General features: G+C 41.5%; 1 protein-coding gene across 4 annotated transcripts in view; it reads right to left on the bottom strand.

Annotated features, from left to right (window-relative positions):
- The window catches only part of rgs7b (regulator of G protein signaling 7b), a 73,218-nt gene that overhangs the window by 16,717 nt on the left and 33,755 nt on the right, over nt 1–22,746 (bottom strand). For all 4 annotated transcript variants that reach the window (XR_010328113.1, XR_010328117.1, XM_064320475.1 and 1 more), the window contains exons 3-6: nt 22,113–22,209; nt 14,425–14,475; nt 7,850–7,956; nt 5,948–5,999 (exon numbers count right to left, since the gene is read on the bottom strand). Coding sequence is in view for 2 of the 4 variants with exons in the window: in XM_064320475.1 (XP_064176545.1) it covers nt 5,948–5,999; nt 7,850–7,956; nt 14,425–14,475; nt 22,113–22,209 (307 nt within the window). In the remaining 2 variants the exon portion in view is untranslated. The remainder of the gene's footprint in view (nt 1–5,947; nt 6,000–7,849; nt 7,957–14,424; nt 14,476–22,112; nt 22,210–22,746) is intronic.

The raw sequence follows: 22,746 nt of genomic DNA, 5'->3' as shown, positions 1-22,746 counted from the left end.
CACTAGATAACATAATATTGTTTTGTCAGAGATACAAAGCTGAGACAGACCACAAATAGCTACAGATGCAATGATTATAACCTGACTGGCGAGATGAGCCTAGACACAACTCCAGTAATGTGAAATATCGGCAGACACAACCATCAAGCAGAAATCAATGTCCAGTTCAAACAATTTCCAAGTAGGGTACAGTCTACACGTCTTTGTGGTGTTGCCTCATAAAATAATAATAAATCAATAATACCAAAAATGTATGAACATTGTATGAACAAGTACTCAACCACTATACTGCATAGCTAAAATTTTACGAGATATGTAATGTAGGTATACAGATAGTGAATGTAATGCCAATAAACTTCATTTTGAATATATTACATTGTTTCAATATGCAGAGTTCATGTCCACAGTATTGCCTATGCCCTGCAGGGATTCTGTAGAGATTGGCCTTCCAAATCCAGTCCTTAATTAACCTCCAGTCAGCAGCAGTTACCACTGCGATTGCCAACACACCAGGCTGGACCAAACTACCAGTGAAGATTGCTGCAAAAAGTCACAAAGTTATTCACACGTTCACGAGCAACACATTCACAGTATTTTGAAAGGCTGTGGGAAGCAAATGCAGCCCTGGACCTCAAAGGGAGATGCATGACATCATCACTGTGGGACACAATTTTTTAGGATGTAAGAGCATCATCCAGCATTTGAGGAAGTAAACGTTCGCTGGAGAAAGGAGCACACCCCATCTAGATTATATCAGTTTTCAGACACTGAAGTCCTGACAGCTGACAACTGGGCAGGCATCCAACAGACCACAAATTTTTGCCTGCCTTTATAATTTACCAGTAAGCTCTTAACATACATGTGTCTCCACAGCATGCTCAGTCAGCAACACCTCAACTATTTTTAATTAAGATTGGATATGTTTATTAAAAAATGTTCACATAGTAGACCCTCTGTCCAACATTAGCAAACAGAACAGCATTTTACGGCTCGAATCCTACTATTGAACATGAATGCCTTACAAGTATTTAACATCACATGTGAAAGCATTACGTATGTTTCATGAAGAATATAGTATTAAATACTCCAAGTGAAGCCCAGAGATCTGAATAATAAAACTTTTGTCAAAGACAGGTTTTCATGAATGGACAGAAAATAAATTAGTATTTTAATTTAATGCCTTCACTGACATTTGAAGCCTTGCTTTGCTTTTGCCACCATGAGGCTAGATGAATCAAAAGACTAAGCCAAGTCAAAGACAGAATATTCATAATATATGAGATCGATAAGGAGACACATTTCTTGTGACTTTGCAATGCGCAGATTCTCCCCAATGACACTCCAAAAGTCCTTCCTCTAACATTAGAAATTGCATCATATCATACATTCAGTGAAGGGATGTGTCCTAGAGCCGTGCTCAATTCCAAATATCGCATTAAGGAGTAATCTGCAGCGAGAGCCCATGGATGTTGACGCTTTCAGTTCAAATGTTGATCCAGCCAAGGTGGCAGAAAGGGTCCTGGGTAACAAAAGAGGAGCCGTGCTGTTAGGGTGAGGCAGATGGATAAGAGTCCAGGCAGCTCAGAGACCACTCAGGTCTTGGGCTTGGGCAGGGCAAGGCTCATCTTCTGTTTGTCTTTTTTTTTTCTTTTTTTTTTAGGGGGGGTGCGGGGTGGTCCCGGTTTGATCCCAAACAGGTCATAAATGTCAAATCTGAATGACAGAGCTGAGCTGATGATGACAGAGGGGACAGATGCTTTTCTGAAGAGAGAAGAGGCTGCATGTTGGGTATAGCCAGGAAGCAGGCCTCTCTGAAGACATCCATCTTGCACGATCTGCGGTGCAAACTCAAAGTCTAAGTCCTGAACCAGGAATGGTCTGTCCAGTTCTCTCAAGCCAAGAACTGTGGTGATTCACCCAGTGAGTTCACAGACTGTAGTGTGCACAGTCCACCTTCTGTGTGCATGTGGGCAGCGAGAGAAGTCATTAGAAGTCATTTTCTTGTTCATTCATAGAGAGTCAAACACATATGAAATAATAAACCTCTATTGTCCTTCAGCCCTGACAATAAATGAGAATGATAAAAGTACAAGATTCATGAACTGTGGAAAAATTGTCTGAGGAGCCATAAACTGTGGAAAAATTGTCTACCTGAAAATACAAGTGTCAAGATGATCCTCCCAGAATCTTACGTTTAATAGAACAGACCAAAAGAAGTCTATAAATACAAGAGGGATGTACAAATATAATAAAAAAGGTACTAAGGGGCTTTTTAGTTCTGTATTCAGTTAAGATTTGGTGATTTAAAAATCTAGGCCATGCCATCACCTCGCAAGGGAGGGTTTCAATTGGCAGATATCCCCTGCCTCACCACCCAATAGCGACACATGCCATATCTACCTGTACCAGCTGTGCACGCTTCACAGTCCTCTGCCAACAGAAACTGCACAGCTCGGTTGGTGAATTGCACAGAAAAAAAAAAAAAAACATAGCAGCAGACTTCCAATATTCGTACACACACCAGTGACAGTTACAGAAATAGCCTAAAGTTTCGAGTGGATGTTCCAAAATGGGGGGAGAAACTTATTTTCTTCACAGAAAGAGCTAATTTTCTAAGAAATAATATCACAAACACCTTCCTGCTAGCATGATGACTAACAGCATAGGTAAACCATGCATTGTCTCACTGAGGACACTAGGACACTGAAACCTTTGCCGGAATTGCAAAGCAGAATAGTTTTTTGGCTCTTCATTTACATGGTCGTGATTAATTACTGTAGTACTTTCGGTCCTTCTGGTTCATCCCCATGCCTATAATTAAAACCTCTTTTACATGCCTTGCAATGGACCCAGGGGGCCGGCTTGGGCACCGTGGAAGTCGAGGAGGATATTCATTAGTGATCTGTGTCTACACAGTGTTGGGCATTACGGGGAAAAGAGCATGTTGTGTCCTACCACCCTGGGACAGATGGCCTTGCGGAACGCCGCTACTGGGCGATAAGGTTCCGCGGCTGGGAAGGGTACAGACCAGGACACTTCCTCTGTCACAGGAAGTACCGTTTCCCCATCTTTGATGGAAGCAGTCCTGGGTGGGAGCCGTATGAGAGAGGGAGGTCTCTACAGAGCAGGTCTTGTCAACAAGCGTATGGCTGAATAGAATCACGTGGCTCATCAAACACAATAATAAAATTATTTAATTGCTTCTTGTGGAAAAAGCAGATAGCGGGGCTACTGAGTTGGCTTGTCCTGCTAATATACTGGATTTAGCGAGACAGAGACATGGCCCGTGGTGTGAAGCGAAATAAACCCGTCATCAAATCCTCACTTTGGATGATCAGCCTCTCGTGTGAGGACATTAAAGAAAAGGATGCGGGGGTTTGTGGTGTAAATGGCTGGACCTGCTGATTCACAGAGTGACAAAAGAGGCATTGGGGCCATGCAAAATATTTCTCTGGCAGCGGTTCCTTTGCAGTGCCTGACTACTCTTTCACTCCCATTGCGCTTTCTCTGAGAAGAATTAGAGCGCACGAGAGTGAACGCACCGCGGCGAACAGGAGCGATTGTTTGCGCTTTAGCTATCCTTTGTTTGTCTTTGAGCTTTCCTCCTCCCGTCATTTTCTGGTTCACTTTGTTCGCCTTTGAAAGGGTAAGGGAATCATTTTCCTGTTTTGCTAGCACATTGGCTCTAATGTATTCAATTCAATTCAATTTTATTTGTATGGCACTTTTTACAAAGGGAATTGTCACAAAGCAGCTTTACAGAGACCTGAGCTTGAACCCCCCCAAGAGCAATCCTAGGGTGATAGTGGCAAGGAAAAACTCCCTGGCTGCTAATAGGATGAAATCTTGAGAGGAACCTGACTCTGAAGAGAAGCCCATCTGCCGCTGGCTGGCACCAGCTAATTGCAAAAAGGCTGATTATGTAATAATGTATAATCAACATAAAAATAACAGTACTGTACATGATGTCAGTATGTAATTGAAGCCAGGCAAGGATGACTCTATTAATGACTAGAGATGAGTTGGAAGGCCAACCAGTGGTACTATCAGGTAGGAGGCAGGCATGAAGCTGGAGTTGAACCAATCACGTCTGGAGGAGGGTGCTCAGTCAGTCTAATGTCTACTGCTCCAGGCAGATCTTCTGTTCTTTTGGTGCTCACCACTCCCCCTGGACAATGTCCATTGCAATGTGCTGAATGGTTAATTGTTTGTAAATGGGTAAATAGAAAATAATGATTGATAGATTGGTTAAAAGGGAACAGGACTGGGCCCCTGAGAGACCAAGGTTCGCTCACCAAGCAGCTTCAAGCTCTGAATCACGGGCGGCTCAGACTGCCGTTCGCAGGTGAGTTGAAAATGGAAGTGCTGCTTTTGTATGCACATGTGCACTCACACCTGTATACACTGGGGGGGATGGGGGGGGGCGGGGGTTCAGCTAGAGTAGACAGGAGTATGCGGTGTCCTCTGGATGTAAAGGACGAGGCAAGACAGTGCTGTGTATCTTCTCCTCTGCCAAGTTCACTAAACCATTTTATTGTGCAATCTATTTTTTTTTATTTCATGCTGGATTCTTTTGCCGCGTGGTTCAGGACAGTATCGCTAGCAATATTGTGTCTGTGGCTATTATTAGCATACATTTCAGTATTTATTTTCAATGAAAATATTTTTATCATTACTTGGCAGCGCACATTTGAAATGCAGTAATGTGACATTGAATCCAAGAGACGTTTGCATTAATCTTCCTCTAAATAAAGAGGATCATTGCTGCTGAGTGTTTAATATTTGTGAACAAGTGAAGGCCTACTAGTAATCACCCACACAACAGGAAAGGGAAAGTGGAGATTGTGAGATTACTGTCTTTTTAGTGGATAAAGAACAGCATTTAGTGCTTATAGTGCATTATAAAGGAAAGGGCTGAAACAGTAGGGATCGCCAGCCTCCCAGTCTTTGATGGTAGCCATCAAAGCTTTGCTTCCACTATTTGAGTTCATTAAAGGTTCACTTAAATGTGAAGAGAAGGGCAGGAGGGGAGCTGTGCCCCGTCAACTCCCAGAAAACAAGCAGCCTCTTTGAACTGAAGCAATGTCAAGGCTTGTTAATTACTGGAACCTATACCTAGACCCATACTGAATTTCAAACACTGCAGCCAGAGATCTAGCACACACTAGAAATGTAGATGCCCCAACACTGTCCAGTGATATTAAGGATAATCCTGAACATCACAACTGCTGCCAATTCCTGATTCATCCATATTTAGCTGCTGCTAATTTTTGATTAATCCATATTTAGCTTATCATTAATAAAGAATATGGAAAGGGATTCAACGTGATCAGGCATGGCATGTCCAGCTGAGGTGATTGGTCCCATATGGCCCTGATAAAACCCTGACAGTTGCAGTTTTGACTGTGGAGTTCCAGAAGGCGGAGCATAATTAACCACAGCATTCCCCAGGAAGAGAGGAGTTTTGTCGGCAAGGGATCTCTTGCTGCACTGCTCGACAGCGCCCCCTCTGGATGAAGGGACAGGTTTCACAGCCCCACAGTGCAGTGAATGTGCAGCGCAGCATAATGGATTTCAAAGAAAAAAGATTTTTAAAAGCAGTGGCTGACCCGGCCTGTATCTCAGTCAAATAAAATGATGCATTTGTCATGTCAGAGGGGGAAAAAAAGCACCATGAAGAAATTTACAATTCATACTGACACCTCTTTTCACATATCAGAATATTCTCACATGTTTCAAAAAGGAAAATGATGAGGCTTTTTTAGCGTGTGATATATCTTGAGATAATTGGATCATCGGCGTGTAACATCTAGTAATTGGAACACAGTCAACCAAACAGACAGACAAGTCTGCTCCTTTTCAACAGTGCTTAAGAAATGATGAGTATTGAAATAATGGCTCTGAAGCATTTATTTCAAAGCCCTCTCTGCTAATGAGGTTTACTCACCATAGTCAGTATTTTCTGGTTCCCAACAGTTTGAAGGCCAGAAATATGGAGTCTAGAGGGAAACAAAGAGAGAGAAGCACGCAAAAAAATCTTTAGCAGAACGGAACTATGATTATTTGCCTGAATGGAGAAAGAGCTTTCAACATCAAAGGCCACTTTTCTTTTTTCAGAAGCATTACAAATTCTTAAAAATACTTTATTTTAGATATAATAGGCATGAAAAGAAATTAATCTCACTGAACGTTTTCAGGAAAATGAAACAGACAATATTTTTCTGGCGTCAAATTAATCGATCTCTCGCAGCTGACTGTGATATGCTCGAGTGACTTTGGACTATGGTATTAAGCGCAAAGGCACTGGGATGATCTGACCTATTTATTATGAATCCCAATGGAAGTTAAGGAAAAGAAACGGCAGAACTGGACCAAAATGCCAAGCTAAACAAATGAATTATACTTTAATGCTGCCACATAGTGCTATAACCACAAAGGCCTTGGACCTTACTTGCTGCCCTTTCAGGAGGCTCATGAGGTGACAATATGACATCACGCACCGCCATGCTCGCCCAACAATGGCTTTCATCTAAGATTGTCAACTATCAAGAAATGGGTGCTGTATGTTTAATGCTGTGAGGTCAGTTGAACAGTTAGAGAATTAGCCATGAGCATTTAGCTTGTAAGCCCCTAACATATTAGAGCACCTTTTAATTACAATTCTTCTTCTTCACTTTATGCTGTTACTTGTACTGTCATTACTTATGCAACAGTCAAACTAATGTATGCATATCACCATCATTCAAAAATGATCCATTAATCACATTCACAATTGAAAGCATTTAATCGACATCCCAAACCTGGAAATTTTTCTAAAAACATATGTGAGCTAAACAACCATAGAACTTATTTTCATGGAGGAGAACAGTCTTGATCATTGAGTAATAACAGAAGAAAACAGACTCCTAGTATGTGCTCTGGAAGAAATCTTGGTGGTGAGAAAAATATGCATTCATAAAGAAACAGAATGACAGAAATGCATGCCAAGGAACCTCTGAGGAGATGAGCAGCATTGTTGAGTTCCCAATCATCACTAGGAAAAATACTTTAGAAATCCTATTACGGCATCTACTTTACACTTGCACTCCAAACATCTCAGTCCACTTTATCATAATCTAAATGGAAATGATCACAGCATTCACAGAAGTGCAGATGTACAATCTCCATCACTCGTTTGACCTCTGGAATGTGTTCTATTTGATACCGCCATTGCTGCCCGGGTCCATAAATATGCATAGAGATACAGCAGCGTCTCGGCCTTCCAAGACAGCGTAACGTATTATGTGACCCGTTCTGATTTCTGCCCACAAGATTACTGTAATGGAATATGACGATTGGAATATCCTGCGTCCTCTAAAACCCAATGTCGAAAGACTAGCTGGAGGAGCTAGGAAGCCTGGGAGTGTAAAGTCAGCAAACAGTCATGCTTGGCACCTTCAGAAACCCCATAATTACGTCCATATGGCAAACCGACAGCAAACACACTGGTTATATTATCTCTTCGTGGAAAACGTGAAACTGAGTGCCCGGTGGCGCATTCATCAATCAAAATGGAGTCGATGAAATGTGAAAAAAATGATGATTTTTTATTTCTCATATTCCCCTGTCCTCTGTTGTGATCTCCGGTGTTCTGGTAATGTTGGAATTAGCATCTTGCTGTAGCTCAATGCTGTGGATCTTTCTCAGAGCACCACGTGTTCCTTCCATATAATGTACTGGGCTTTCACCTGCATCCCCCAGGTAGCTCCCCCCACCATCTCAATAATCTCACAGGAAGTTCCCTTAATGCCCAGGCACCCCGAGGCACCATAGACATCCCGATCCGACAGCCCGGGTATTCCGCGCCTACCTGAAACCTGTAGAAGGTGCCGTCATCCTTCAGCGTCAGCACGTGGTCTGAGATAGGAAAGAAGTAGCCGTGAGCTGCCATCAGGGTGCCGAGATGAAGGGCCTCAACTGGAACATAAACCCCCCCCCCGTTTCACGTCAGTCTCCTCTTCATCAAAAGAGGGTTATTTGGAACAAATGCGAGCCAGTGTTTCGCATAAATAAAAGAGCGGTCATAAATATTTCACCGGGTTTATTCCCTTAATGTGAGAGAAGCCTTTGAAGTGTGGATTTAGTATGGCACCGCTTCTGTTTCAGTACCTGGATACAAAATTCATTAGAGACTTACACAAAGAGAAGACCTGAATATATCTTTTCAACAATATTAATAAATGGATGCTTTTATTTTCTGATATTCTGGTATTAACAAAATTCCTCTGGCCTGTGCAGGATAATCGGAAATTAGCTTTATTATCAAAATGATCAAAAATATGAATAGTACTCCTGGAGTCAAGGATAAATGTAAAACACATGAAGACCTTGAATTAAGGATGAAATACATTAGGTATGATATGAAGTTGGTATGATATATGAGTCTTTTCTCAGTCCTTGGTGCCTGGATTTGGCCCAAAATAAATAATTGAGAGGCGCAGAAATGAACCCAGACTGGTCTCTATAAAGGGATTTCTGTAACAGATGAATAAAACAGCTGAAAATTCTGAGATGAACCACCAATGAATACACAATGCCACCAACCTGCAACACGAAGAGTATGTGGTATAAAAGCCATTAAATGTTATACACAGTGTGTGCATGCCTATACACATGCATGAATACCCTACATACTGTATACCCAGAGCTCACTGCCACGACATGCTAGTGAAACTGTTGAGTGGGTGAAGCTACCGATGAGCAGAACTTCAGATCATAGATGGGCTCACCAAGGTACCGTTATGCATTGCCATCTCTGAGATGAAAAACAAGATGATGGGGGGGGGGGGGGCACAGGCTGTGGTTGAGAAGAGCAGGGGTACAAGGCAGTTCTGTTTAGCTTAAGACTGGAGTGAGTTGAAACAGATTGGCGCAGGTATGGTGCCCTCATCAGGCACTCCCGCCTCTGTCTGCAGCTTCACAGCGGCTAGTCATCTCGCAAGGGGCTACGCTGGGCTATATTTAGACACACAGAAGAGACGCCACACTTTGGTGCGCCACCTGCCAGGTGTTTCGTATCCTTCCGGCAATTCCATTTCAAACATCGTAGTTGTAACTCAATTATCCGCAAAGGGTACACTTGTGAGATCTTTCATTGCTTTGAAGAGAAAGCCAGATGGTTCTTTATTGTTTTGCTTTTTATTATTGGGGCTTTTATTATCAGTATTTTATTTTAGTATTTTTTTTAGCATTGGATGATTCATCAGAACTTACAAAAGACTGATAAAGACACAGACCAGTAATGAAAGTTGTCTATCCAATACAGTCACAGTTACCAGATATCAAATTACTATAGATCGCCATTATCCTGCATCTCACTGTGCAATTAATAAATCATTTTTCAGTTGTGGCCCTTAAATATTCAATAATAATAATAATAATAATAATATTAATAATAATAAAACCCTCTATTGATTCTATAAAATTTAATATAAATCACTTGTCATTCAAAACTAATTAATGCCTCAATATTTCTTTGGATTGAAGGTATGGTTCAATCCAAACTGGAATTAAATGAAATGGTACTGTTTATGTAAGCTGCTGCAAACAAAACATAACTGAGACCATAATAATAGCATTTCCCATCTCGTTGTTTCAGTTTTATGAGTTGTGCACTCAGGCTTCATATATAATGAAAATATAATGAATATTTTAAATAAAATATTGCATTTTCTTTTTACATGTTGACCTTCAGTACATTAGAATGTTTCTTTCACCAGCTGTACACATACAGTTACGGTACAGTACGGTACAGTACTATTGTTGCAACTGGAGTTGCAATCTTCTGGCATTCAACTAATGCCACTTGCCCCACTTTGGTCCCCCATTCAAAAGCATTCTTTTGAACTAACCAGCACAGGGAGTATGTTGGGGGGACGACTGGGAGAGCTAAGGCTTTATGAGTCATCGATCCAAATGTGTCTTCTGTTGAGTACACTTATGACTATCTACTTACATGCACAATTACTGTCCAGACCCACGGCTGGTAGGAAGATTTCGCAGGATTTAAAGATACGGTCGGCATGCATTTTAGAAAGAGCCTGGTTCTAGAGCCTGTTCTCCAGTCACCAGAGGACGTGTGGCCCCCCGGAGACCCGGGTGACAGGTTAGGAAAAACAAACAGGGTGAGAGGGACGGGTTGAGCGCAATAAGGGTTGCCGAGGGGCACCATGACAGCACCAGCAGAGGGAGTAATCAGCGACACCACAGCCGTTCTGATTATCGCCACGGCGGCGGAAAGGCCCGGCGTCGGGTGCCTCGCCACAGGGGGAGTGACTTGCCATGACTCGACAGCCGGATGGTTCTCTCCCCAGACTGCGAAAAAGCCAGAAAACCCCTCTGCTCCCCTTAGACCAAGTCTGCCTCACAGATGGTAGGGTCCCTTTTGAGTCTGACGAAAAATAAAGCTGCAAATCTTAAACAATGTGGCGCACTGAATGTAAGGCTCTTTGTGCATATCCTCTAGAGTGGAGGAGGGAGAAAGCGAGAGACCGTGAGAGTGGAAACTAGCTCTTCAAGGGAATTGCTTTATTTGAAGGAGAGGATGGGATGAAGGATTAGACTGTAGAGGGAGGAAAAACATTCTGGGAGAATGAGTATGCACATTATCACTCGGACAGAGCTCACATCACAAGAAGTACCCAGAGTAAGTTTTTGGAGAACATCTCCACACACAACTAGTTTTTTCCTCTTCAACCACCATCAAGTACAAGCAAAAAATAAAATCCAAACACAACCATTTATACCCAAGGTCATCTCACAAGAACAACTGCCTTGGGGCAGTTTTAGGGGGAATTGGGATAGGATAGGCAGACCCGGGTGGCTAATTCATCAGATGGCATTCACACACTGACAGAGCAGCAGGCATGGCAAGATTGACGCTGCCCCTATCTGGAGCACTAATGCCCATTAGGCTGCAGGCAAATGTCTCCCCATTTATTATTCGTCCCACCGAGTAGAGTTCCCCAACTCTGTGACCCACCTGGTCTGCAGTTCCCCTGTATTAATTCTGCACCTGATATTGCTCCAGACATTGAAAAATCTGTTTGTTTATCCCTGCCCCATTTTATAGCTCCCTACAATCTATCAGCAATGGCACGAGACCTTACATTTTATGAGAAACAATGTAGATTAACGGCTAAAGAAAGGAATTCTAGATGAGAGGGCAACATGGTCAGATCAAGTGGGACCTCTCTAGTGTATTGCTAAGCGCAGTTTCCATGAGTTGCTATGTACGGTAGTAATTTGTATGTGCATCTTTGACATAAGGGTACTTCCTATCCAAATATATAAAAAATATTCTAATATTCTGCTATATGTAGTTCTACAGTGCGTATACCAATCATGTCAAGGATGAGTGACAACTACCTAAAAAAAAGCCCTTCTAGTGGCTGAGCCGACAGCAAGACAATGATCCCGAACATATTGTTAAAGCAACAAAGGATGGTTTTCAAGACCAAAGACTAGAAAATTCTTGACTGGCTAAGTCATTCACCCGGCCCGAATCTAATTGACCCAATTTCATATGCTGAAAAGAAAACCTAAGGCAAATAGCCCCCGAAACAAGCAGGAACTGAAGACGGCTGCAGTGCAGGCCTGGCAGAGAATCACCAGAGAAGATACACCTGGCGATGTCTATGCGTCACAGACTTCAAACAGTCATTGCGTGAAAAAGACAAGCAACAAAGTACTACTCATGACTACTTCAATTTACATAGCATTAATAATGTCCCAAATGTTATGTGGGAGTGGGGGCTATGTATAAAAAGTGCTTTAATTTCTAAGAATGTGCACCCACTCTAAAATTGTGAAGTACAGAGCCAAATCAAGAAAAAAATATGTCTTTGTCCCCAACATTATGAAGCACACTGTATAAAGCTGAGTGAAAAAGAATTATGTTGCAATAAATGTCATTTAATAAAATTGCTTTACAGTCAATATGGACCACGTAAACAGCACTTCAAAACCTCATTAAAACTGGTTGAATTTAAATTGACTACCCTTGGCAGTCAGGATGCCTGCAAAATATTGTCTTAAAACATGTTTATGCTTTGTTTTCTTGTTTATCCCACTTGTGCTTGACCCCATAATGCCTCCTAGATATATTCTGATATTTGTGTGTGTGTGTGTGTGTGTGTGAGCATAAATATGCATGTATATATATAAAAATATATTATAGTACAGAACATAAGTATTTAGAGCAGCATGAATTCTGAAGTGTACAGAAACATCTGCTCAGATGCAACCAAATGCTTCCAAAGTTACTGGACCACGCTTTACCTTTCAGCTGGACCCAAAACATTCTGCTAAAGCGACCAAGGAAGTAGAATATTCTTGACTGGCAAAATGCCCAAGAAACAAACAGGAACTGAAGATGGCTGCAGTACAGGCCTAGCAGAACATCACCAGGGTAAATACCCAGCATCTGGTGATGTCTATGGGTTGCACAATTCAGACAGTCACCAAATGCGAAGGACTTTCAACAAGTACTAAATATGACTTCTTTATTTCAAATTACTTTAAGAATGATGTGGTCTTTTACACATTGCTGATAAATGCCACGACTGTTTGCAACATTTGTTTTCCCCTTGAAGTCATCAAATAAATCCCAGCTATCTCACAGTAATACAAAATCTGTGCAATTTTCCCTCGCAATGACAAAAGGGGGCTTTGATTCTCCGGTTCAGCTTTGTCCTTTCCACGAAAATTGGATGCTGACATTTTCGTGACGTCTGCACTAAAACAAAGCCTCAAAAAAAAAAAAAAAAAAAGAGAAATTGGTGCATCTGACTGTGTCCTAGGAGGAAGGAGGAGGCCACTTAAGGACTGAACTGATAAGCTCTGTGAGAGGGAGGAAGAGGCGCTGTGTTTCTCTCACTCCATCATTTGCTGATTTCCCAAGGTGCCTCTCCCTGGCCATTGTCGTCCAGTGGGGGTGGGGAGGGGGGCAGGGGACAGGGGGGGGGTGCAATACACGGCGTTCCTTCTCCGTTCAATCTTTATTCTAGAATTATTTGTAGAACAGCTCTAGTTACAATAAGAGCTCAGTGTGGCATGTGATACTTGGAAATGGAAAGGAGGAAACAGGACCCTCTGTTCATCACAACAAATTGCAGCCAAGACAAGTGTCCAGTGTCCCTCTCTGCAAAAGCTTCTTCCAGCATAGGAAAAATCTAGGGTTTCATTCAGGATGGGGAAGTATACATGTCACATTTATCAGGTAACAAAGAAAATTTGAAAATATTTACTTCTGACTTATGTTTGAATAACAAAATAATTACCCACGCGAGAGCCAACCCTACAATGCATTTCAGTGGTTTGTAGAATCAGAATATTTTGTTCACATTGAGTGTAACCTGGTGCATTGAAAAATATTTTCCCTCAAAGACTTTTTAATTGAAAGCATTAACCCCAGTCACTGTAACAAATAAGTGCTGTCCTGCTTTTAATGTCCAAAATCCTAAATCTTGAAACCCCTGGGCCCATGAGTTCAAAAGTGATCTGATCAGATTTTTACTATCGGATTGGATTAAATCCTGCAAATGGGTAGTTCAAAACCAAAAAACAGGATTGGGATCGCTTTGGAATCCGATCAGATCAGGTAATCGAATCCTAGCTTTAATCTGGATCAAATTTTCAAAATGTGTAGTTCAAAACTTTAACATAGGATTGGGATCATTTTGATCCAAAAAATCAGGATTACCTTGATCCCAGTAGAAGGGTGGATTAGAGTGGATTACCAGAACAAAATATAGTATACAATTAATTTCAAAATACATTTCAATATAAAAAAGATGGTAGAGTTTGTAAATTAAAATAATACATTGTTTGTAGGCTCAATGGTTGCAAACTGCTATTCCTTGTATCAAGAGCTGTCAGAGCTAAAAGATTCAGATGTAAAAAAGAAAAGGTTGTTTACATTTGTAGGGCCATAAAAATTGACACTCAAAAAATTACATATTGCGCCTTGAAAGCCCCCCGAATATTATATATAATTTGAAGGTTAGAAAATCATAATATTTCTCATGTTCCAGAGCTTTAAAGCACTGATAATCAGGATCTGGTAATCTTGAAAAGTCTGAATCTGGATCAGGGTGATCCTATCCTGAATTGCTTTGAAATACCAGGACAAAATCTGGCTGAGTTGTCTGATCCTGGATCACAAAATATGGGATTTCAAAATCTGATCGGATCTGATTGAGATAAAAAGTTTTGAACTCCTGGGTCCTGGTGATACTACTTCTAGAGTCATACAGTCCCATGAAACAGAAAATTTGCAGGGTTTCTGTTCAGAATGGGATTCATCTTTAGCTGTCATGTTCAAAGACTAAGATCAATTCCTCAAACAGAGACTCCACATGAGAAATAATGAAAACAAAATGTTACCTTGATCTTCGATGTCTAGGTTTTTGATCATCCACTGCACAATATCAGAACCTGAAAGAAAATCAAAACAAGGACAAATGAGTTGGGCCTGTACCTTGAACACCTCATACTCATGGAGCAGCACTCTGGTTTTCGCCTTAGGTAAGCACTTATTCAGCCGAGTTCAGCTTTATAAATTGATTTAATGCAAAGAAAACGATGTAAAATGCTTGTTTTCAGAGTCTGCAATACAAATAATTGATGTAATGCACTGCTTTCCATTTTACACTGTTGAGTGGTGTGTCATGTCAAAGCACTACAAGGGTATTGACGGGTAGGGTAGTAAGGTCTGGTACAAAATCCTGACCACGCTAGCACTGACTGTTGTGGGCTGGCCAAAGGGTGGTTCATGATTGGCCGTACCACCGCCCCATCCGTCTCTTCCGAGAGGCTCCCCTGATCAATCAGGAGCCGGCAGCCTGCCCGCGCCAGGTGTGCACGAAGTGCTGACCTCCAGCACATCTGGAAATGACCAGGCTAATGGACTCTGAAGCAGACATATGTACTCCATGAATTAGCCATCCACCACCAGCACCTTACACACAGCGCCTCCATTTCGATCACAAGACCAAAAGCAGACACAGAGTCTGGAATAAATGCTACAGGAAGGCAGGAGCATCGCTCACATAGCCAGAATTTATGTGCCCACTGCACACCTTCAAGGTACTTGTTTTTTTCCATTACTAAATAAAAATACTGTAAGACTCTGGCGAAGATCACGATACAAGCAAAGCCATTGTTTGTGAAACCATTTATTTCTTGGTGTGAATCTAAGGTATTCCATGGGGAGAGAGGGAGAAGGAATCCAAGACATCTCAAATGTCAAGTGATTTATTTTTAATCCGAGCCGCTGAGCTGTTATACACAGCCGGCTTATCTTAACTTACATGCATATTGTTCCTCCTACACCAGACCACTCCAATGACCCAAAGCTACGTTTTATTTTTATTCAAATGAGCGGAACGTAGGAAGTCTTCGTTCTGTTGCATCACCTCTGATGTTGCCAATTTGAAAAAAAAGTTAAAAACACAAAACAAAACAAAACAAAACATTTAGCATTATCTACAGAGGAAGTGACAAACAAAAGAGGCGAAACAGTGCCGTAGAAATCCTCCCGCCCCAGAGAGGGCTTTATGAATTCCGCGCGGCTTGCCGTTTTCCTGTCTCGACGGCGGAATACGAGGCGGGGAGAAACGGAGGATTAGCGCCGCGGAGCAGCGCAAGGTGAGGAGCCGCCGCGGCTACCTGCCACCCAGGCATCTTCGCACGACGAGTCAACACCAGCTGCTTTCACCTGCTAAATTTATACTCTTTTTAATTATCGCTTTCACTCCCCCAGCCATGGAGACGGGCCTGACAGCAGCGATACTCATGTGAGAGAGAGCTGTGGGCATGTTGAGCTGATGAAACACTCCGGTATTAGCACAACCCCCCCCGCAGCCCGCCCCCCCCCCCCTCCCCACCCCACCCTCTTTTCCTTTTGAAGATTTTCCACCTCGTTGGATGATTTTCTGAGGAGCACCGCCAAACCCGGATTTGAGGGCCAGCTTTCATGGGCCACTCCAGCATATTGCATTACGCTCAGATGAAAATAGTCATGCATTTAGCAGAAATTAATTTTTTCATCTATGTCAGAAATTTCCCATCCTCCATCCACCCCCCCCCCCAATCTGTCAGTGACCTACTTTGAAAAGACGTGGTTCTAATCTGTAAAACTTTCGCAAAGTTGTGCAAATCTGTGGAAAGGCTTCAAAAATATTGCTTTTTTGAAAGTTGGTCTTTTAAAAAGATGGATAGGTAAAAGATAAAAACTTGTCAGGCAGAAACCCTTCAAAAGCACAGTAAAATGTCCAGTCTTAATTCAACTCTGACAGATTACATGTGAGACCGCATGTACCATGTATAAATTTATTTAACACTGAACATTTTACTGAGTGCCTGCAAACGTTAATTGCCTTATGGTATTTCCAGAGAAAATTCCACACTGATTATTTGGGCATTTTGTCATACGTTACATAAGGTACGTAAGGAGGAGGGCTAAATGAGAAGCTGGCCATTAGTCAGTGATTACTCACAAAGCTTGGCAATGTACCTGTACAATCTGCTGTTTCTTATATTATCCTGCTTCATTACCTCTTTCTACTGACCTCCTGATCACACGTGACAATTTCCCTCATCCCGCTCATTCCAATAAACATTTCTGAGTCACCCTTCGCCGTCCCTCTATATACATTTATTCATTGAATCACTCACTCTTCTGCTATATTCAGAAAATATTATGTAGTATGCCCCCTTTCTGCCTTTCTGGCATGACTCCCTCACAAGGATTTTCCTCATCCCTCCAGTTTGGTATCATCTTTTATGGGCTTCCATCTGGTGCACTACATCCTCCTGAGTCAGAGCAGAGTTCTGCTGCTTGACTGGTCATCTCCACTCCCCCATCGCGTCTCTTCTCTCGCGCTTTCCAGATCGCTCGGTTCCACTTGTCAGCTCCGCGTTGCAGCTCGAATTCATCTCAGGATTCTTCTTACCGCTCGCAGCTGTGTTAACCATCCCTCTCCACTTCGCCTCCCGTACATCACTTCCTCGCTACGTCCGTGTTTGCCCACTGAAATTACCATCCACTGGCAGGCTTCCATTTCATTTCACTTCCATTTAACGGGGTGAAAAATTGTCCAGAAATGATTCATCTGGGCTTTCGCTGGGGTTTCTGAACCATGAACGCTGTTATGACCATGTGTGACCTGCAGAATATTTTTCTCCACTCAAATTGCCCTGTAACAGCCAGTATGAGCATCTTTATAAATAATGGTTGAATATTAAATGCAAGGCTAGGGCGTGTTAGACAGAAATAAATTCCAAAGGTTTGATTCAGATATGGATGCAATAAAGTCAAAATATAAGATTAAAATAAATATATCCCCCAAATAAGACATACTTTAATATTAGCATTATTAAATAAGTAGAAATAAAACACTGTCAATTACTTATCGCACAGGAAAATAGAATAGCACAGAGATGAAAAATAAATATTGCTGAAGTTATATATTATGTCGGATCTGACACCTTGTTTGATTCACATTGCTTTGAAAATATTTAAATCTGCTAGCGGTACACAGTGGTAAGAATGGTTGAACGAAGGCAACGATCCCGTAGGATGCCGTTGTACCCTTGAGCAGGTACACGAATTGCTTAGTATATTCCAGCTGTTAAATGGATATGTAAAATGCTATGAAAATTGTAATCGCTTGGATAAGAGGTCTGCTAAATGCCTGCAATGTAATGTAATGTAATGCTCGTACATCTATGATGATTATATAATGATGAGAATGATTTGACACTACCCTACAGTATGGCAGTGTAGTGAAATGTTTAGTCAACTGAGCTTGCAGCACCAAGGTTTTTGGTTTAATTTCCAGGTTGGTGTTTTTGTCTGAATTACTTATTATTTGAAAATATCTAGCTGTAAAAATGAATTGTACATATGCAAATGTAAGTTGTGCAAGTTCCTCTGGGTAAGAGTATCTTCAAAATACTTAAAATGCAGCTTAATGCACTGTAATGAAGTACAATTTAACTTGAATGTGGAAAAGGTGTAAGCATGAGGTCATTGTCCTTGTTGATGTCTATTGAAAACACAGCCACAAATAGATGACCACCATAGTTTGAAAGAACATCATAATGGTTATGTGCCAGAAACAGTTTAAGTATCCCCTGGAGTGCCTACTATGTACAGAAGTACACAATTTAGGCTCTTAGTGAAAAACATACACAAAGCAGAACATTTTTTTTCATTTGTAAGTACGCAGTTATGGATCTCGAGTAGTCCTTAAAAGGTCCTGAGGGTGCATGGAGAGGCATTCGACAAAATTCTAACAGAACACACTTGTGCAGTGGAACCTATCTCACCAAGGCTGAGCATAATGGTCAAAAAAAGAAAGTAAAAAATATGTCAGCCACAGTGGTTCTTAATAAGCGCTACACAGTGGTTCTCAAACCTCTCCCATGGACTCTGACGTGTTGTTGATGTGTTCCATCTCAAGTACACCTAATCACACCTGCAACTAATCAAGGGCTTCATTAGCTGTATCAGGTGTGCTTGAGATGGAACACCTGATAGCTCAAACCAGCCGGAGGTCCTGAGGAGAAGTTTGAAAAATACTGCTCTTGTGCATACATACATGTTGTAACCACCTTATAGTGATCTTATAGGACAAGTGGCATACGCATCCTAGATGATGTCATCACGCGTTTTATTAAATGATCCTATATCTTGCTGCAAGCTTGTCATTGCTCGTTTTTACTTATGCTCATGACAGGGGTCATGTCCATTATTTAGAGCTTGTGAAGGCATTATGGGGACCCACTTTAACTGACATGTTTTCGAAGAGAGAAAGCCTCACCGAGCAGAAAAGTGGGTCTTTCTGAAGCGACGCCAGCCCCCGTCCCTGAGCTTCCGCGGTAGGACAGGCTCTCTATTCCCCCGGCCTCTCCGGCAGCCAGCAGCTAAATTGAGCGGTGACTCGGCGGGGGCCCCCAGGGGCCCCGTCACTCGCTGTGTTCCTGCCAGTGAGTGGCGTGGGCACCCACGCTTCTCCGCAGACGCAGCCAGGAGTCTAAAGGTCCGCACAAAACTTCCCAGGGCTCTTCTCTGAGAAATGACATCCAGCCCGAAGACAAGGGAACTATTCTTTTGTGTTGCCAAGATAAAAACTTTTTAAACTGTTTTGACTTTAACTTGCGTGCCAATACACACAAATGCTGCCTACTCCGATGATCTAGGGAACGCAAGTAATACAAAAGCAATAACAGTGAACATGAAAAGTGATAAATGATTTATCTGTAAAAATCATGGTTCTTTACTATGGTGTGGAGTACAGCATGTATCATCCATAACTGACATCTATAGCTGGAAGGCTTTGCCACTTATATCTGGTGTTTTATATCCCGAAGAATTTGCTGTCTGGTGCTTGTACAGAAGTGTAATGTAAATAGGTGCTGATGGGATGCAGCACACAACAACTCTTCTTTTATCATCATTACCATTCCCCTTTCTGTCATGTCTCGTACAGTACAGTAGGTGGTTTAAAATAAATTGAAATATTTGGACAAATATCACTGGCGTCATATGGATATCACAGTACTCTTTTTGATTCAAGTACTTGCACATTGCCTGTGCAAGACAGTTATTGTAAATGTTACCTAATTTTAGACCTTTGGACTAACTCATGACCCTGATATGACCCAAGTTCCAAAACCGCTGTCATAACGTTATGCCATTTATCCTTCCATTGCACTGTAAAATATTATATTATTTTTGTTTTCTGTCATGTAAAATTTGTATTTATTCATTACTTCATTGTGATCCACTCAGCTTGTGGGATTTTGTGTTTGTAATGCAACCCACTGACTGAAACGTAAGGAGGCGGGGGGATTCCAACTCATGTGCTGCATTTCCTAATTCACAGTGACATCACTGATGCATCTCCGAAGATTTCACATCACGATCAAAACAAGACATTCACACATTTCTCGTGATGCAAAAGAAAGCGGCATCAGAGGCCCATACCTTCGCAATGTCTTTTTTTAAATACAGTTATGTAAGGCACTACATTACATAACATGGTACGCAGCAGCCTGTGTTTTAATAAGTGTTACTTTCAATGTTAAAAAAAAAGAAAGAAAAGAAAAGGCAGGCTACTACATTCATACTCAGTGTTTCCTTAAAAACCAGCTAGTCAATGTCTCATGGTCTTCAGGGTAATTTACTACGCTATGAGGTTATGCTAGTGCTCCGCTGCCGTAAATTCAGCTGATTAAATAGCCATGAGCTCAACCTCGCAGTGCTCATGGCCAGGGTTTTGAAGATCTGATGATAGCCTCATTAAATATTGTTTCCCTGTGTGCAGGCCATCCTCTGTAATTGTGTCTTTCCCTTTGACAGCTCAATGAGACTAATGTAGCTGAGATGCTGTTCCTTGGCTGACAATTTTCATACCGTATTTAACGAGATTTTACAAAGTAACTATTCACGACAGTGTACAGGGACAGCTTTGATTTATCTATTTAGCAAATTCCTCTTAGCGGACTTCATGAGACGTCTGAATTTCACAAGGCAGGTGCGTTTGTTTAGATGAATTATGAAAACAAGACTGACTCAGTTGCAGCACAGAACACTGGCTAGGATAAATGGTATACTGTTAATGCCTCAATGTCATAATAGTTTAATCATTATTTTAAGGCTATTGAATTTGTTTTCATAAACCTCAAGGTCATAGCGCTTCATTCATCTGAAATAATTCCCTGAGTGCGAGTGTTGTTTTTTTCATGTGTAAAGTACATATGGCATAGATAAGGTTCAGCAAACAAGCTCAGAATTGATCTTAATTGCAGGGAAAGACATGGATCATTGAAATTATTTTCCACCAAATGACGGGAAAAATGCATTAATGCCATGTTTTAACAGACTTTATTCTTTCCAGCCAATGGATACTTCCCAGTTTTAGACTGACTTCTTTGTTAGAAAACTGGCCCTACTGAAGAGCAAGCTGCCCCCTGTTCCTCCTCCTCCTCCTCCTCCACCTCCTCTTCTCTCTGTCTCCAACTGAACATCTGTGGTAGTGTTTCAGTGTTTGTTCATCTCCTTTTTTGCTCTCAATAAAAGCATCTAATCTTTCTGTCTGGGCCCTTTGGTGAAAGTTGATCTCCATGCAGGACAAATTGTGAGATTCCTTTAAAATCTCCAACACTTTCATTCCAAGATCTACTTCATGGAGATTTACAATTGTATGTTTAATTTGAGGCTCACACGTTTGCACTTTTGCATCGCTCTTGCAGTCTTGTAGTCATTGGCCTTTAAAAAAAAAATGCTTCTTTAAATTGGTGGTCCTGGTGGGGCCTAAGGATTTAAACTCAAGTCCCAGGTGAAACATGGCTCTTGTACCATTGAGCTAATATTTATTCTGCAAATGCTGTGCTTAGAAATACAAAGGCGTGAAGAGGTCACAGGATGCTTAAAATCTGTTTGCAATCAGCGTAGGTCACCCTCCACAAGAGGACCCAAAAGAGGAAAATAAATCACAGTGTGATGCAATGTTTAGACAATTACAGCTCCTCTGATTTATCAATCCCCCTAGGACTGATCACTGAAAAAGTGCAGAAGACAGATGCTATTCCTGGTGTTTCCCCACAGTGCAATGTACATTAGCTTTATGAGACAGCTAACTTGTCTGACCTTGGGAATTTCATCCTCTTTGACAAGCTTCTGCCCATATCCTTCAGTGAGGGTACATTTTACCCACAGTTCAGAGCATACATGGAGGTTTGGGGTGAGACATGTCACCCACAATATTTTCATATGACTTAATTGCTAGAGTAGCCAGTATGCTTGTGAGACTTGGTGGTTCAGCAATGTGTCTCCCCCAAAGTTGAAATGAAACCTATGCCTGTGGTTCAGAGTTCTAATGGCAATGAGCAAACACAATTTTACTAGAAATTATGGATTTGGAAAAACTGGATTAGGGGTCACTGAAAACTATTTCCAAGTCATTTGTTTTTTTATGAGGCATCCATCACACTCCTGAACATCTTAACCTTGTATGCCCATGTCACATGTGCAAAAGAAACAAATAAAATAAAGTTTGACTTACCTGAAAAAACACTTGGAATCTTGGATAAAAAACTTTTCACTGTGCGAATAGGGATTCCATTCTTTTCATCTTGCATACGGGCTATGATATCTTCCATCTATGAAAAAAACAGTTCAGAAAATGCTGTTAAAAAACACCAGCCTGTTACATGTGGGCCAATACATTTACATTTCAACTCAGACGCGAATAACGTTTCACTTCTCACTGTGTGCATTAACAAAAAATGGCCTATTTCCTGCAAAAATGATATTAATCTCCCATCGCTATAATCAAAAGGTCAACTGTGGATCCAACAGCCCAGATAACACTTTTAGTGCTGGAAATGGAGCGAGAATAGATCCCACTGCCCTAGCATGCTTATGTAATACTGCATGGAAAAAACACAAAAAAAATCACAACAGCGGAAACCTTGAGGCTGAGTGATGGGAGGCTTTTGAGGAATGTCTCCTTTTTTTGAAGAAGAAGCTATCTAACAGGAAGTGTAATGAGGAACACACACACACACACACACACACCGGACACACACAGTTCTACTACAAGCACACACACTTGCATACACAGATAGCAAAAATACAGAAAGAAACATAAACCTTGTTGATGAATTAGACTTTTTTATTGGAATGAACGTTGGAGA

Source organism: Anguilla rostrata, chromosome 2 (genome assembly GCF_018555375.3).
Source record: "Anguilla rostrata isolate EN2019 chromosome 2, ASM1855537v3, whole genome shotgun sequence".
Lineage (NCBI taxonomy): Eukaryota > Metazoa > Chordata > Actinopteri > Anguilliformes > Anguillidae > Anguilla > Anguilla rostrata.
Note: the sequence above shows the minus strand (reverse complement) of the source record. Positions and strands in the feature narration are given on the sequence as shown.